Consider the following 16,601-nt stretch of genomic DNA (forward strand, 5'->3'; position numbering starts at 1 on the left):
CTGTATGGGGAGGGAGTCAGTACATTGCTTATTAGGGTTTTGCAGTAACTTTGACGTTAGTAGTGTCAGTGTATCTCACGCGCCTGTTTCTTCCAGAAAACCTCAGCTCCGACACTGATTCAGTTTTTTGGCGAGCCGTATTTACTCTGTGGGCTGGTAAACCAGGAAGACATTGCTTACCTACTGTAAGTGATCCCAAATCAAAGCAACTGTGATTTCTAGATAATGTGCGTACATAACATGTTCACCCTGTTTCAGTTCCCATCGTATTGGTTTTGCCCCCGTAATTAGGTAATATATCTTAATTATTGAACTCTGATTTCAGAGCTTTCCATATAAATATCCCTCATAAACCCTTTCAGCTGGGCTGGCGGCTGAAACGTGGTACGTTTGGGGGAAAGCGAATCTGTTGAGTGGGGTCCTTGGCACATGGCAGGGGCTTGAAACAGCACCCTGCCCTTCCTTAGAGGAGGCGCACCATCCTCCAGTGTTCCTGGGCAATCCGTCACCTTTCGTTGATTTCTTCCATTCCCAGGGAAGTGAAAAAACCCATCGAGAATGTCTCAGAATCCCGACGATCCAGATACAAGTGGAGAAGGAAAATCAAGCGGTTCAGAGCGCATCCCCGAAGACCGAGTGGGTAACAACGACGAATCCATGCGGAAAAGGATAAGGCAGAGTGCTTCGAAACCACACCAGGACCTTCTGCCTCAGTGTAAGGAAGGGGCTCTTTTCTCTTATCCAGTTTGCCCAAGGCTTTCCAGACGCCACATAAAAGCGTAATACTTCTTATTTGGGCCTAGGCCAGTGCGAAATAGGACAGTGAGACAGCATTTCCCGTTTGCAAGACTATTGAAGAACAGCAGTATGATCCCATGCAGGAGTGTAACTCTGCTGCTGTACGCAGCCCCGTTCCTGTCACTGCATCACTTTGTCCATTGATGAATCAATCAGCAAATGGTATTTATTGAGCACTTATCATCATCAATCGTATTTATTGAGCACTTACTATGTGCAGAGCACTGTACTAAGCGCTTGGGAAGTACAAATTGGCAACATATAGAGACAGTCCCTATTCAACAGTGGGCTCACAGTCTAAAAGGGGGAGACAGAGAACAAAACCAAACATACATACTAACAAAATAAATAAATAAATAAATAAATTTATCCTGTGCAGAGCACTGTACTAAACTCTTGGGAGAGTACGATAATGGCAGAGGTGGTAGAAACGGTCCCTACCCACACATTTTTAAACTCTGTCAAGATGTACCTTCTTCGTTCTGTCCGTGTGGTCATTTTGTCTTCTCTGAACCCTCCTGGGAAGGGGAGGATGGGAGCGCAAAGCACTACTTAAAATTAACTCCAAAAGCTGGGGTCACCTGGGCCTAAACTGGAATGGGCAGCCCCACAGGAAAACACCTGTTTGTGTGTGTGGGTTTGTGTGGAATGTAATCATTGAATTGGACACAAGTTCTCACACAGGGCTGGCTGGTTAGAGGGTTCAGCACCTCGATCGCCTGTCTGATGTGAGCAAGAAGGCAATAAGAGATGAAGATTAGGATTTATGTGACCCAGGTGCTTCTGAGATGTGTGGTCCCAAAGCACTCCCTTGGATTCTAAATAGAGCTTGAGGATCTGACAGATAGTGGCTGGGGTTAAGGGGAGGAAATAGAGAGGCAGAAACATCTTTTGCCCCCAACCATTGCCAGCTTGTGCCCACTAGAGATGGGCTGGGTACAAGGGCATGTACCTGCCTCTATATGTTGCCAATTTGTACTTCCCAAGCGCTTAGTACAGTGCTCTGCACATAGTAAGCGCTCAATAAATACGACTGATGATGATGATGATGATGATGTACCATGTCCTTGTTCAATCTCCTGTCACCTTAATTGCCATGAGCTGGGATGAGATGCAATTTGGTATGTCAGCCCCCCTCAAGCGATGGGCATTTGGGTTTCAGATGATTTCAGTTCCTTGCCATCTCACAAAGTCGGTCTGCTGTGGCCGTGACTCGGAAGGTGGTGACTCTTCCAGACTTGGGCTTTCACTGTAGTTGCCGCAGTCTGTATTTCGGTAGGGGAGGAATACTTTCTCTTCTCCTTTTTTTGCCAGTTTCACTAGTTCAAAGTGAAGGGCTCAGAGGGTGTGCCAAAATCTAGGAGGGCCCACATTGGTGATGCATCCCTTGAGTTCACAGAAGTAGTAACAGAGTTCTTCTGAAAAGTTCAAAGTGGTTCACGACTGGTTGTCATATGAAGCATCATTGCACTTCTTGAGTATTTATTCATGTCATTCATGTTTGGCCCTACTGAGAGCTCACCTCCTCCAGGAGGCCTTCCCAGACTGAGCCCCTTCCTTCCTCTCCCCCTCATCCCCCTCTCCGTCCCCCCATCTTACCTCCTTCCCTTCCCCACAGCACCTGTATATATGTATATATGTTTGTACATATTTATTACTCTATTTATTTTACTTGTACATATCTATTCTATTTATTTTATTTTGTTAGTATGTTTGGTTTTGTTCTCTGTCTCCCCCTTTTAGACTGTGAGCCCACTGTTGGGTAGGGACTGTCTCTATATGTTGCCAATTTGTACTTCCCAAGCGCTTAGTACAGTGCTCTGCACATAGTAAGCGCTCAATAAATATGATTGATGATGATGATTTAGATATTACTGCTGAAATGGGTGAGATTGAAAAGACAGGTGCATGGCTGACAATCTTTTCCACACTTCTGCTGATAGGCAGAGCTTGTATTAATAATAATAATTAATAATGATGGTATTTGTTAAGCGCCTACTAAGTGCCAGGTACTCTACTTAGTGCTGGGGTGGATACAAGAAAATTGGGTTGGACACAGCCCCTGTCCCGCGTGGGGATCGCAGTCTCAATCCCCATTTTACAGATCAGGTACCTGAGGCCCAGAGAAGTGAAGTGACTTGCCCAGGGTCACACAGCAGGCAAGTGGTGGGATTAGAACCGCGGACCTTCTAACTTCCAGGCCCGTACTCTAGCCATACGAGGCTGCCGTCGTGTTTACCGACCCTGTTACAGTTTACCGCTCTGACTCTTCTTCTCTCAGCCTGACCTTACCCCTAAGGGATAACCCCATCTAAGAAGGCCACATAATGGTGTGCTTTATCTGTTGCGGGTTACAGCTTTGGTGCAGAGTCTGATTTGGGGTTATCATTCGTTTGTTCAATCGTATTTATTAACCACCTATTGTGTACAGAGCACTGTACTAAGCACTTGGGGGAAAATCCCTACAATAAATAGTGCCAATCCCTGCCCTCAATGAGCTTAGTACAGTGCTCTGCACACAGTAAGCACTCAATAAATACGATTGAATGAATGAATGAACGAGCTCACACCCATTTCACCTCTCTATTCAGCTCCTTTGGAAAGCCCATTGTTGTCTGGCCTTGTCATATAATGCACCTAGCAGAGTGACGTTGCAGCAAGCAGTGGTTCATTGCCGATAGAGTGTTCTTGTGTTCCAGGACTTCATTTTGCAGCTTCTGCTTTCAACATTTTAAAAATGTCTTTTTTTTTTTAACGGTACTTGTAAAGGGCTTTACAGGATCCTAGTCACGACTTAGGAACAAACATCGTGAAGTCTGTGAACGTTTTATGGGCAGGGAATGTGTCTGCTAACTCTTTTGTATCACACTCTCCTAAGTGTTTAGTACAGTGCTCTGCAGATAGTAAGCTCGCAGTAAATACCATTGACTGATTAAAGAGGTCAGAGGTGATGAATACTGCTTCCAGAATGGAAGTGACATAGGAAATGTTTCCAGGACAAGAAAGCTGTACTTCCACAGTAACATTACAGCCAATTCTAGACCACTTCCGGAAGGTTAAAATCCAATGATGAGGTGGGTTTCTTTCTCTTTTTTTTTCAAATGATATTTATAGGCTGGCTATGTGCCAGGCACTGTACTAAACACAGGGGTAGATGCAAGATAAATGAGGTTGGACCCAGTCTTTGTCTCACATGGAGCTCACAGTCTTGAGTCGGAGGCTCTTATTCATTCAGTTGTATTTATTGAGTACTTACTGTGTGCAGAGCATTGTACTAAGCACTTGGGAAGTACAAGTTGGAAACATATAGAGATGGTCCCTACCCCACAATGGGCTCATAGTAGGGGGAGACAGACAACAAAACAAAACATGTAGACAGGTGTCAAAACCGAATAAAGAGAACTACAGCTATATGCACATCATTAACAAAGTAGAGTAGTAAATATGTACAAGTAAAATAGAGTAATAAATCAGTACAAATATATACAAGCGCAGTGGGGAGGGGAAGGGGTAGGGTGGTGGGGATGGGGAGGAGGAGAGGAGAAAGGGGGCTCAGTCTGGGAAGGCCTCCTGGAGGAGGTGAGCTCTCAGTAGGGCTTTGAAGGGAGGAAGAGAGCTAGCTTGGTGGATATGTGGAGGGAGGGCATTCCAGGCCAGGGGAAGGACGTGGGCCGGGGGTCGATGGCGGGACAGGCGAGAACGAGGTACAGTGAGGAGGTTAGTGGCCGAGGAGCGGAGGGTGCGGGCTGGGCTGGAGAAGGAGAGAAGGGAGGTGAGGTGGGAGGGGGCGAGGGGATGGAGAGACGCTGTTGATGCCACGGTGGTGCTTTTCAGTCTCGCTGGTCTCCAGCGCCGGGGCGGCAGCTATCTCATTCCTGGCATCTGGAGAACGGGTGTCCTGCCCACTTCTCGCCTAAATGGCCCAGGCAGCTTGGGGAACTTAGGGATGAGACAGAGGTTGACATTCCAGAGCCGCTGCAGTGTCAGTTTAAGCTCCGCCGAACCACCACGCGCTGCCACTTTCCAGCACCTGCTGTTGCCACAGCACGAGCCGCAACTCCACTGTAAGCTCACTGTGGGCAGGGAATGTGTCTGTTTAGAGAAGCGGTGTGGTGTTGCGGATAGAATATGGCCCTGGGAGTCAGAAGGTCATCAATCAATCAATCGTATTTATTGAGCGCTTACTGTGTGCAGAGCACTGTACTAAGCGCTTGGGAAGTACATATAGAGACAGTCCCTACCCAACAGTGGGCTCACAGTCTAAAAGGGGGAGGTCATGGGTTCTAATTCCGGCTCTGCCACTTGTCTGCTGTGTGACTGACCTTGGGCAAGTCACTTCACTTCTCTGGGCCTCAGTTGCCTCATCTGTAGAATTGGGATTGAGACTGTGAGCCCCACAGGGGGACAGGGACTGCGCCCAACCCGATCTACTTGGACCACCCCAGCACTTAATACAGTGCCTGGCACATAGTAAGCACTGAACAAATACCATAACTATTATTATTAATTATCATTATATTGTACTCTCCCAAGCACTTAATACAGTGCTCTGTGCATAGTATGCGCACAATAAATATGATTGAGTGAATTGCTACCCGTAAAGTGGCTGCAGCGGGTTCAGTTCTGGCTTGCGCTGTGGCAGGCACGGGCTGGGGTGGGCCGCTTCCCACCTCAATCAATCAATCAATCAATCGTATTTATTGAGCGCTTACTGTGTGCAGAGCACTGTACTAAGCGCTTGGGAAGTACAAGTTGGCAACATATAGAGACAGTCCCTACCCAACAGTGGGCTCACAGTCTAAAAGGAGTGAACCTCGTCCCCGGAGAATTCCCCCAGGCTGAGTGGGCTGGCCATGTCGGGAGGCAGGTAGACCATTCACCTTCACAGGTTCCCAGAGCCCGGTGAGAGTGAGAAAAACCATAGCAGCGATGCGTGAGTACTTCGACCTTCCTCTTCCCATCTCCCCGCTTTCAAGGGTGGCCTAGTGGGAAGAACACAGGCCCGGGAGTCTGAAGAACCGGGTTCTTCTCATCCTGGCTCGGCCACTGTGGGCACTTTACTTCTTTGGGCCTCAGTTTCCTCATCTGTCAAATGGGGATTCAGTGCCTGTTCTCCCTTCTCTGTTCACTGTGAGCCCCATGTAGGGAAGGGACTGAGTTCGACCCGATTGCCTCGTATCTACCCCGGTGCCTAGTAAAGGGTTTGGACTGTAAGCTCGTTGTGGGTAGGGAATGTTTCTGTTTAGTTCTGTATTGTACTCTCCCAAGCACTTAGTACAGTACTCTGCACACAGCAAGCACTCCAGAAATACAATTGACTGACTGGAACAATGATAAATATCATAATTCTTCTTTCCTACTCTATTTCCTCTCCCTTTTCTCTTTTACACTCCCCCTTCCCCACAGTTTCCTTCTCCCTCCTTTTTTCACCCACTTTCCTCACTTTTATGTCCCCCATCTCTAAAATGAAACTTCAGCGCTCCGGTCAGAGATAGAATGCAGAGTAACATTTTGTTCACTAAAAGAAACCTTCTCCCTCAATTAACTAACCAAATTGTTTTACATTTTAGAATACAAACTCTTCTCCCACAGCGCTGTACCCACCGTTCCTGAAAATCTCTGTTACCCCAAATTGTGGCATCAGCAATTGTTTCAGGGATAAATAAGGGACTCTGAAGCAGGTAGACAACTAAAATAGTGCACCGCTTCTGTTACGCTGAGTGAAATTCAAAAGGTTGTAGAAGACATAAATGTGAACTATTGCACTTCAGTTGTTTCTCTGACTTTTTAGTGATCATTAGCCTCTCATGGAAACCATTTAGTGCTGGCTAAAATCCATTTCTAGTAAACACTGAATTTTAAATAATTGCAGTTGGTTCCTTTTGAAAGGCTAATGAAGGACTGATGATAGGATCATGTGGAAACCCTATTATCTGCTTGAAACAAGTTATCTGGCATAGCTCTGCCAAAACTCTATGTCTTAGAACCAGTTCATGGCCATGCTGTGATAACTGTGTTTCCTTGATAAGTTTCGCTGTCAGTGGTGTCTTCTCGAATATGAAATTGCTATATGTATGTAATCCCCTATTCTTCTTTTGTGTTCTGTCTAAATCGAGTAATGAAAGCATGTGCTGTAGTAGAAATCAATGCATTAATGAAGATCCCTAAAGGCCTGTTTTTTCTAATTCAGTCATGGCGTTAGACACCCTAGCTAACAGTGGTCAGCCCCAGGAAAGTCACTTTTTAAAAGTCAGGGCTTCTCTGGGCAAACTATTTACGCTTTACCTCTAACCTCTAGGACTGTTCTTTCCCTCTAGACTGTAAGCTTGTCGTGGGCCAGGAATCTATCTACCAATTATGTTATGTTGTACTCCCCCCAAGTACTTAGTACAGTGCTATGCACACGGTAGGCACTCAGTAGATACCATCGATTGGCTGACTTCAGTTTCAGGTAACATTTTAGTCGAAGGGACTGTCAGACTAGCTCCAGTTCCTCACAGGATTTATCTACCCTTTAATCATTTTTGCCTTTATTTTTTCCAGTTTCTCTACAGCCTTTTAAAGGTGCACAGACCCAAACTGGATTCCCTGCTTTAATCAGGGTCAGATCAGTCACACTGCTTTCAGTGAGCCCCAGAACCACGTTGGCTTTTTCAATAGAATTGCTTAAGTGATTGACCCATTTTCAGTTCCTTTTTCCTCCAGGCCTCTTTCTACTGCCCTTGTGCATAGCTAGCGAGTTACCTGGGTTTGTGGCGTTTGGCTTTTGCCTTTGTTCCGAGGGGCTTTCATCCTGCTTTTGTAGGGTATGAGTTAGTTTGTAGTATCATCCCCTTTTTACAGATGGGGAAAGAGGCCCGGGCAGGTAAAGTAACTTGCCTGACATCCTGCGTGCTCAAGAGCCGAAGCAGGAATTGAACCAGAGTTCACTGATCTCTAATGGAGTTGGCACAAGTATTGGTCTTGCTGCGTCTCATGATTGAACCTGCCTGGCCTCCAAGCTTCTCTGTGTAATATCAGAGAGCCACAAAAAGCAGTGAAGAGTGGTTTCCTCCACTTTACTTAGCTATGCCTGCTCTGATAAGGTCATTGAGTAGCTTCCAAGCTCCTGGCAGATGATAGTCTTTGAACTGTTTTAAAGATAAAGCAACCCCGGGTAGTTTGCTTCTATCCACAGATTTGCAGGCAGCATGATTGACAAGCGATTAGGTGGAAATACATTTTTGTTTTTAAAGGGAAAGAGGCAGTAGCCTCCAGAGGGGTAGTGGCCCATATGAAATCAATTGATTGCTAAGTAACCCCTGGGGTTTAGCCAGGGTCAGAGGCATGTTACTGTATTTGATCAATCAGTCTTTTTAGCCAGTGCTGTGCTACAAGAGACAGAATTATTCTCCTCACAATGGCAGGGACACTTTTCCCTCGCGCTTTCTTTTTGTTTCCCCCGAGCCTTCTCGCTTTTCCCTGGCCACCGAGAGAGGAATGAAAATAGCCAGCAGAAGCTGCCCGTCAGTTCTCTGTCACGGACAACCTGAGAAGTAGGTAGTGAGGAAGGGAAGACTGGGGAAGCAGGGTAGCTAATCTATGACATGGGAGGAGCCAGCTTGTCTCGCTTTTAAAGACCAGGACAGAAGATGACACTAACAACCTACATAATTAATGATATTTATTGAGTGCATGCAGTTTGTAGAATAGTGCACTAAGTGCTTGAGAAAGTCCAGTACCACAGAGTTGGTTGACATCTTGCCTGCCCCCAAGGAGCTTACAGTCTACAGGGGAGGTGGATATTAAAATAGATTAGGGAGAGTAGGAAAATATTTACATAAATATTGTGGGGATGGGGAGAGTAACCATGCCCAATGTTACTAAGATTAGCATGAAGGAGAATTTTCTGCAATCAGTACTTGTAACCGCTAGCCAGTGTCCCCATTGCCTTTCTCTGTGTGAGTTGGGAGGGGCGTTTTGCAGGAAGAGGGCAGAAGCAGTTTGACCCCGACACGGGCCTGAAAGTCAAAAGGACCGGGTTCTAATCCTGGCTCCACCACGTGTCTCCTGTGTAACCTTGGGTAAGTCATTTAATTTCTCTGGGCCTCAGTTACCTCACCTGTAAAATGGAGATTAAGACTGTGAGCCCCATGGGGGACATGGACTGTGTCCAACCTGACTGGCTTGTGTCTACCCCACCATTTAGTACAGTGTCTGGCACTAAGTAAGCGTTTAACAAATACAGAAAAAACCCCAAAAAACTAAATTGGAGCAAGATAGGTTTTAGGGTGGCTGTGGATTCCTGATTGGAAACCCCTAATCTTTGATGAGAAGCAGCTTGGCCTAGTGGAAAAAGCAAGGACCTTGGAGTCAGAGGACCTGGGTTCTAATCCCAACTCTGCCACTTACCTTGCTGTGGCCCTTGAGCAAGTCACTTAACTTTGTCGTGCCTCAGTTTCCTCATCTGTAAACTGTGAGTTCAGTACCTGTTCTCATTCCCCATCAGAATGTGAGCCCAATGTGGGACAGGGACTCTGTCCTACTTCATTACCTTATATCTACCTCAGTGGTTACTACAGTGCTTGTTACATAAGTGCTTAACAAATACCACAGTTATTATTACCTCACTTTGCCAGTGAATGGAAACACTCAACAGGAGTGCTTGCTTCACTTCAGTTATAGTTTGTTCTCAGAGACCAATCAGTGGTCTTTATTGATCTCTCACTATGCGCAGAGAACGGTACTAAGAGCTTGGCTGAGCACAATACAACAGAATTAGCAGACATGTTCCCTGCCCATAATGAACTTACACTCTAGAGGGTAAGACAGACATCAGTATAAATACATCAGTAATTTTTCATATATAATTAAAAGATATGTAAGTAAGTGCTGTGGGACTCGAGTTGGAGCGAATTTTAAATGCTCAAACGTCACAGATCTAAGTGCATAGATGACACAGAAGGGAGAGTGAGCCGGGGAAAAGAGGGCTCAATCAGTGAAGGCCTCTTGGAATCGGGTAAGGGTTCACCAGGAGGCAAACTGTGGGATAATGGGCTCTTATCTGAGCTTTTTCACTGGGCCGGGGAGAAAGGACTTTAAAAAGTGCCGGCCAGTTGAGTGGTTGGAAAAGGAGGATTTGGGAAATTCATCTGGTCCCACCTGAGCCTTTAACAACCAATTACTGAACCTGGGTTCCTACCCCCGGACAGTTAAAACCTGCAAATGTCCTTCCATTCTTAAAACTCTGTTCCTCAAAAGCAGCTTTTCTTCTCTTGAATTAAGAAAGCAAACAAACAGGAAAACGACCTCCCAAATCTCTTGGATCTGCATCAGCGGGGGGGACTTTTTGTTTCTTCCCTTTCTCCTCCTGCCCCTCTGCACTGAGGAGAAACTGTTTCTGCAGGGCTGGACACTGACCCACGCTGCCTTTTTCTTACAGCCAGCCCGCCCCGGTTCGTGTCAGTGGAGGAGCTCCTGGAAACAGCTAAGGGAGTGACTAACATGGCCCTCGCCCATGAAATTGTAGTCAACGGAGACTTCCAGATAAAACCAACGGACCTGCCAGAAGACAGGTGAGAGGGTTCTTAGAGAATAGAAGCAAGTTGGCGTTTTCTTCCCAGTGTAGGTGTGCTCCGCTCATTTCAGCCGCGGGAATCCTTCTCCTAGAAAGTCAAATTTTTTTTCTTTGCCCTTTTATTTAATTAAGGAAAAGGGTTTTGTTGCTTCCGATTCTTAAGAGAATAAGAAAACCACATGTTCTCTGCCAAAAAAAAAAAAAACCTCCCAAAACCTGCAGTAGTTCCTTGGAGTTTGAATGGTTTTCTGGGGAGACCATTCAATCAATCAGTGGTATGTTTTGAATGCTTACTTTGTGCAGAGCATTGCACGAAGCACTTGAGGGAGTACAATACAACAGTGTTGGTATTCATTCATTATTGAGCGCTTACTGTGTGCAGAGCACTGTACTAAGTGCTTGGGAAGTACAAGTTGGCAACATATAGAGACGGTCCATACCCAACAGTGGGCTTACAGTCTAGAAGGGGGAGACAGAGAACAAAACAAAACATATTAACAAAATAAAATAAATAGAATAAATATATGCAAATAAAATAAACAGGTAGACATGTTCCCTGCCCACAACGAGTTTACAGTCTAAAGGGCTTCTCCTCTCTTTTATGACAGCACACAGACACAAGGACAGAAGGAAAAAAATGCTAATAGAAGGACCAGGTGCAGTATACAAAGGGCAGAGCCTAGGCAAAAATCATTCATAGAGACAAATCTTTCCACCTGAATATTGCATTGTAATTCGTGAGCTTAACGTGGAAAGTTGGAAGACCATTGTTTTCAAGGAGGTAGCTGTCACCTGTGAACAGAGCTTGCCTGTGGGGTTTTTTTTTGTGGGGTGGGGAATGGCTCACACCCCTGCCCTGAGCAGGTGCTGATCAAGGAGGACTGGGTGAGAGACGTTTGTTGAAGTGCCTCTGCGGGCTTTGTCCCCTCACCTCCCTTTTGACCTTTTCTCATCCCTACATGATTTAAGAAACTCGGGAAGGGAAGCTGGTGACCCAGACTGTAAAATGGTGTTTATCCTCGGGCCGTGCTGCCCCCACCCCCCCGGCCCAAACTGTATTAAGCAGGACTGAGACTGCGGTCAGCCTGGCTTCCCCTTAGTACAGTAAGTGCGGCACAAGTCACTCCCCAGAGCGATGTGCACATGTGTTTGAGTCCCTCTCTGGCTGTGCAGCTTGGAGCTGAGCTGTTCCAGGGCCTGTAGGAGACCAAGTCTCCGAACTTATTGGGACCGAGGTCAGGTCGCTGCATCTGTACCATCCTAGGCCTTCCCTCCCGGCCTGGCCTCCACTAGCAGAACCATGAGCGAGTTGAGCAGCGTGCGCCCTTGGCCTCCCACCCTGCCTCAGACTCCCCAAATGGAATCACAGAGCCGCCCCTACACTGTACCACCCTGGGTCTTCCCTCCCAGCCTGTCTTAGGCCAACGAAGCTGTGACGAGCTTCCTCTGTGGTAGGGTCAGGCCTCCACCCATTTTGGTATGTTAGAAGCTTTGTCTGTGACTGGACGATCTGGGAGCCAGCACTGTGGGACCCCCCACCGTCCCTTCCTCTCCCATTGGATCTGTTGGACCCCAAGCCTTGAGGAGCCTGTAACTTTGCTCTTTAGCCACAGCACTCCATCACTGCTAATGGACTTAGCCTTGTCCTCATCTTCTGTGCTGTTTGGACACTTCTATCGATTCATCTTATTTGTCTATCGAAAATCTCCCCCACCCCCATCGTTAGATAGTGAAGCCCCTTGAGGGCCAAGGACCGTTTGTGATTGCCACCTGCGTATTTTTTTTCCTCAGCCCATTGTACAACGCTTCATACATCTTTTGTTTTGTTGTCTGTCTCCCCATTCTAGACCGTGAGCCCACTGTTGGGTAGGGACCGTCTCTATATGTTGCCAACTTGTACTTCCCAAGCACTTAGTACAGTGCTCTGAATGCAGTAAGCACTCAATAAATACAATTGAATGAATGAATGAATACACAGTGGGTACTTTATAACATAGTTACTATCAATCAATCCATCAATCTTATTTGAGCGCTTACTGTGTGCAGAGCACTGTACTAAGCACTTGGGAAGTACAAGTTGGCAACATATAGAGACAGTCCCTACCCAACTTACTACTGCATCAAGGGATGCTGTCGCATAGTGATTGGCTCTCGTACATGGAAACCAGCTTACTTTGATTTTGATTAGATTTCTAATCTCTCATCCTTCTAGATCACAATAAGATCCATCCTCTAGACGGTAAGCTCCTGTTGGCAGGGAAAGTTATCTACCAACTTTATTGTATTGTATTCTCCCAAGCACTTAGGACAGTGCTCTGCACACAGTAAGCACTCAGTAAATACCATTGTTGATTGATTATTTAAACTTCAAAAAAAAAAAAGGTATAGCTGAGCTAAACTCTCGTTCAAACGACTGGTCAATCTGAAACAATTCGGATATTTGGTAAATTGGCTTCCTATTAGTCAAAGGTATTTTATTGTGCTCTGCACATAGTAAGTGCTCAATAAATGCCACTGACTGATTATTTAGAACTTATTCAGTACTGTACTAAGTGCTTGGAAAAATACAGTACAGTAGAGCTGGAAGATACAATCCTTGGCCAAAAGGACCTTAAATGTTTCTGAATTTTATGTTGGGTTGAAAAGGAATTGTTTGTCTTCCCTGGCTCCACTCATTCTTTACATTCACCTTTCCTTGCTGATCTTCTACAACAGTCCAGTCTGCATATTTCACTCCTCTGAAGCCAGTCTACTCTCTGTACCTCTATCCCGCTGACGACCCCTTGCCCATGTCCTCTGTCTGACCTGAAACTCCCTCCCCATCATATCTGACAGATATATCACTCTCCTCACCTTCAGAACGCTTCTAAAATTACATCTTGAAGAGGCCTTCCCTGTCTAAGCTGTCATTTCTCCTATCCACCCTCCCTTGCCTAGGCACACAGATCCGTACCCCCCTAAGCTCTTGATGTTCATCTCACAGATTTATGTTCATATTCTTACGATCGATCATTTTCTCTTTCTGTAATTTAACGCCTTTCCCCCCTCTGGATTATGTCTACCAACTCCACTGTAGCGTACTTTCCTAAGTGTTTAGTACAGTGCTCCGAACGTGTTAAGCCCTCAAATACCACTGATTGATTGATTCACAGGTGACGAGAATCCACGCTGCAACTGGGCCAGTGAGAGTGAACTGGGGCGCAGATGTTTGATTTTCATTTCTCTGCCCACAGCTTGGAGAAGCGAGTAAGGGAGATTGTCCACAAAGCCTTCTGGGATCATCTGAGTGTCCAGTTAAGTGAAAACCCACCAACCTATGACCATGCCATCAAGCTTGTGGGGGAGATCAAAGAGGTGAGAAGCAGGGACAGTGCTCAGCGCTCAGAACAGTGCTTTGCACATAGTAAGCGCTTAATAAATGCTATCATTAAGGGAGGTTCTTTCTCCAAGGTAGTCCATTATGTGTGGTGTGGGCTTGTTGCTTTCCAAGGCTGCTGAAGTGCTCCATCAAACCTCACTAAGTTGACCCAGTTTGCCATTTGCCCTTAAGGGACAAAGACATTAGGTAACATTCCTAGACTAATCAATCCAATCAAACGGGGGTATTTTTTGAACGACCTGGGTTCTGATACCCGCCTGCCACTGTTCTGCTCTGCGATCCTGGGCGAGTCACTTCACTTCCCTGTGCCTCCATTATCTCATCTGTAAAATGGAGATTTAAGACTGTGAGCCCATGCGGGATTAGCTTGTATCTCTCCCAGTTCTAAGTACGGTGCCTGGTACCAGTAAGCGCTTGACAGATACCATAAAAAAACCCACTGTTCCTGGCTTGTAATAAGCACTTAACAAATACAGTAAAATGTGCCTGCCACATAGTAAATTCTTAACAAATACCATTAAAAAAATTGAGCGCTTACTATGTGCAGAGCTAAAAGTGTTATCCTTAGTCCACTGGTGAGCCTGTCACGGTGTTCCGTGTGCTCAAGGCACTCAGTAAATATTATCAATAGAACGAGTGGGTGAATGGAGGAACCTGTTATTGAGGAATGGCGTGACCAGTGCTGGGAGAGTCACCTGAAGGAAGTTCAGTCATGTCTTTGATCATATGTAAGTGCTTACTACTTATAAAACACTGTCCTAAATCTGTGGTAGGTACAAGTTAATCGCGCTACCTACAGTCCCTGAACCACCTGGGGTTCAGAGTCTAGGTAGGAGGGAGAACAGGTATTGAATCCGCATTTTGCAGTTGAGGAAACTGAGGCACAGAGAAGGGAAGTGACTTGCCTGAGGTCACACACCAGGCAAGTGGGAGAGCTGGAACTAGAATCCAGCAGACCTCCGACGGAGCTTGAAGTTGCAGAGTACCCCAGCTAAGCTGAGCTACAACCAACATAGGATGGAGAAAAAAACCAGTGTGAATATAGTCTTTCAGACACTGCATCGTAGGGGAAGAGAGAACACCTCCCTTCGGCAATCCTTCCAGCCTCGGCAAACACATCGAGACTGTTGCCTTGGAAACACATGTCTGAGGTTTAAAGTCCTCTTTGGCATATTTGCTGGTCTGTTTTTTCTCTCATACACACACACACGCATACACACTCTCTCTCTCTCTTTCTCTCTCCCCCCCCCCCCCCCCCGCCTTTTAAAATGCCAAATGGATTAAAGCAAATTCTCTGAATTGCCCCCACAGAGCACATTTTCCGAAGCCGCCCCGAATAAGGAGTTGAAAGATCCAGGTCACCCTGCCGGCTGCCGGTTCTTGGCTAATTATTCCGCGTCTTTATATGCACTGTCCGATTCAGTCCACCTTTGCTTTCCTTCAGACTCTCTTATCCTTCCTGCTCCCCGGTCACACGAGATTGAGAAACCAGATCTCCGAAGTCCTGGATCTGGATCTGATAAAGCAGCAGGCGGAGAACGGGGCCCTGGACATCTCACGGCTGGCCGAGTTCATCATTGGCATGATGGGGACCCTGTGTGCACCGGCTCGAGATGAGGAAATTAAGAAGCTGAACGACATTAAGGAAATCGTGCCCCTCTTCAGGTACTGACTAGAAGCAGCAGGGGGGCAAGCTGGGCGGAGCCAGGCCCCCCGGGGTCTAATGGACAGAGAGAACCAGCCAGACCACCCCCAGCTGCCCTTCCCCGGTCCATCCTCTGCACCCCATACAGAGACAACAACAGAGAAGCAGCGTGATTCAGTGGAAAGAGCGTGGGCTTTGGAGTCAGAGGTCATGGGTTCAAATCCCTGCTCCACCAATCATCAGCTGTGTGACTTTGGGCAAGTCACTTTACTTCCCTGTGCCTCAGTTACCTCATCTGTAAAATGGGGATTAAGACTGTGAGCCCCCCATGGGACAACCTGATCACCTTGGAACTTCCCCAGTGCTTAGAACAGTGCTTTGCACATAGTAAGCGCTTAATAAATGCCATCATCATTATTATTATAATAGGAAATGGCCTCCTTTCTCCAGGGGCCAACTTATAACTCCTGGCCCCCAGCAGATTTGCCCAGGGCTCTGATATCTGCCCCAATGCTTTATCCATTGAACCCTTTGTCAAATTGTGGTGTTGCTTCATTCATTCATTCATTCAATCGTATTTATTGAGCGCTTACTGTGTGCAGAGCACTGTACTAAGCGCTTGGAAAGTACAAGTCGGCAACATATAGAGACGGTCCATAACCAACAACGGGCTCACGGTCTGGAAGGGGGAGACAGACAACAAAACAAAGCTTCAGGTTGGAGGAGGCTGGTCTCTCCCACTACTATTGCACGAGTTGGTGGTTGTCAAAGGGGACACATAATAAAAATAATAATAATGGCATTTATTAAGCGCTTACTATGTGCAAAGCACTGGGGAGGTTACAAGGTGATCAAGTTGTCCCACAGGGGCTCACAGTCTTCATCCCCATTTTCCAGATGAGGTAACTGAGGCACAGAGAAGTGAAGTGACTTGCCCAAAGTCTGATAGTCGGCAGAGCTGGGATTTGAACCAGTGACCTCTTACTCCAAAGCCCGGGCTCTTTCCACTGAGCTACGCTGCTTCCCAGACACGTGCCTGGGTGCCCTGAAGAGCTTATGTTTTTGTTTTTTTTTTTTTTTTTCTTACCATGGTGGGGACGAGGGAATGCTAATCAAATTGGGTCTTTCACAGAGAGTCTTCCCTGGGGAGTAGATACTACAGGGCAAAAAAGTTCTAAAGCACCACCCAGGTTGGAAGGCCAAGATGAATTCTGACCCTGAGG

The 16,601-nt window shown here is 46.4% G+C and overlaps 1 protein-coding gene across 1 annotated transcript in view; it reads left to right on the forward strand.

Moving 5' to 3' along the window:
• The window catches only part of TCP11L1 (t-complex 11 like 1), a 40,492-nt gene that overhangs the window by 5,714 nt on the left and 18,177 nt on the right, over positions 1-16,601 (forward strand). The window contains exons 2-6 of the mRNA XM_038764597.1: positions 97-185; positions 536-715; positions 10,220-10,352; positions 13,588-13,708; positions 15,178-15,398. Of these exons, the coding sequence (XP_038620525.1) occupies positions 559-715; positions 10,220-10,352; positions 13,588-13,708; positions 15,178-15,398 (632 nt within the window). The 5' untranslated portion in view covers positions 97-185; positions 536-558. The remainder of the gene's footprint in view (positions 1-96; positions 186-535; positions 716-10,219; positions 10,353-13,587; positions 13,709-15,177; positions 15,399-16,601) is intronic.

This window comes from Tachyglossus aculeatus, chromosome 22 (assembly GCF_015852505.1).
Source record: "Tachyglossus aculeatus isolate mTacAcu1 chromosome 22, mTacAcu1.pri, whole genome shotgun sequence".
Classification (NCBI taxonomy): Eukaryota; Metazoa; Chordata; class Mammalia; order Monotremata; family Tachyglossidae; genus Tachyglossus; species Tachyglossus aculeatus.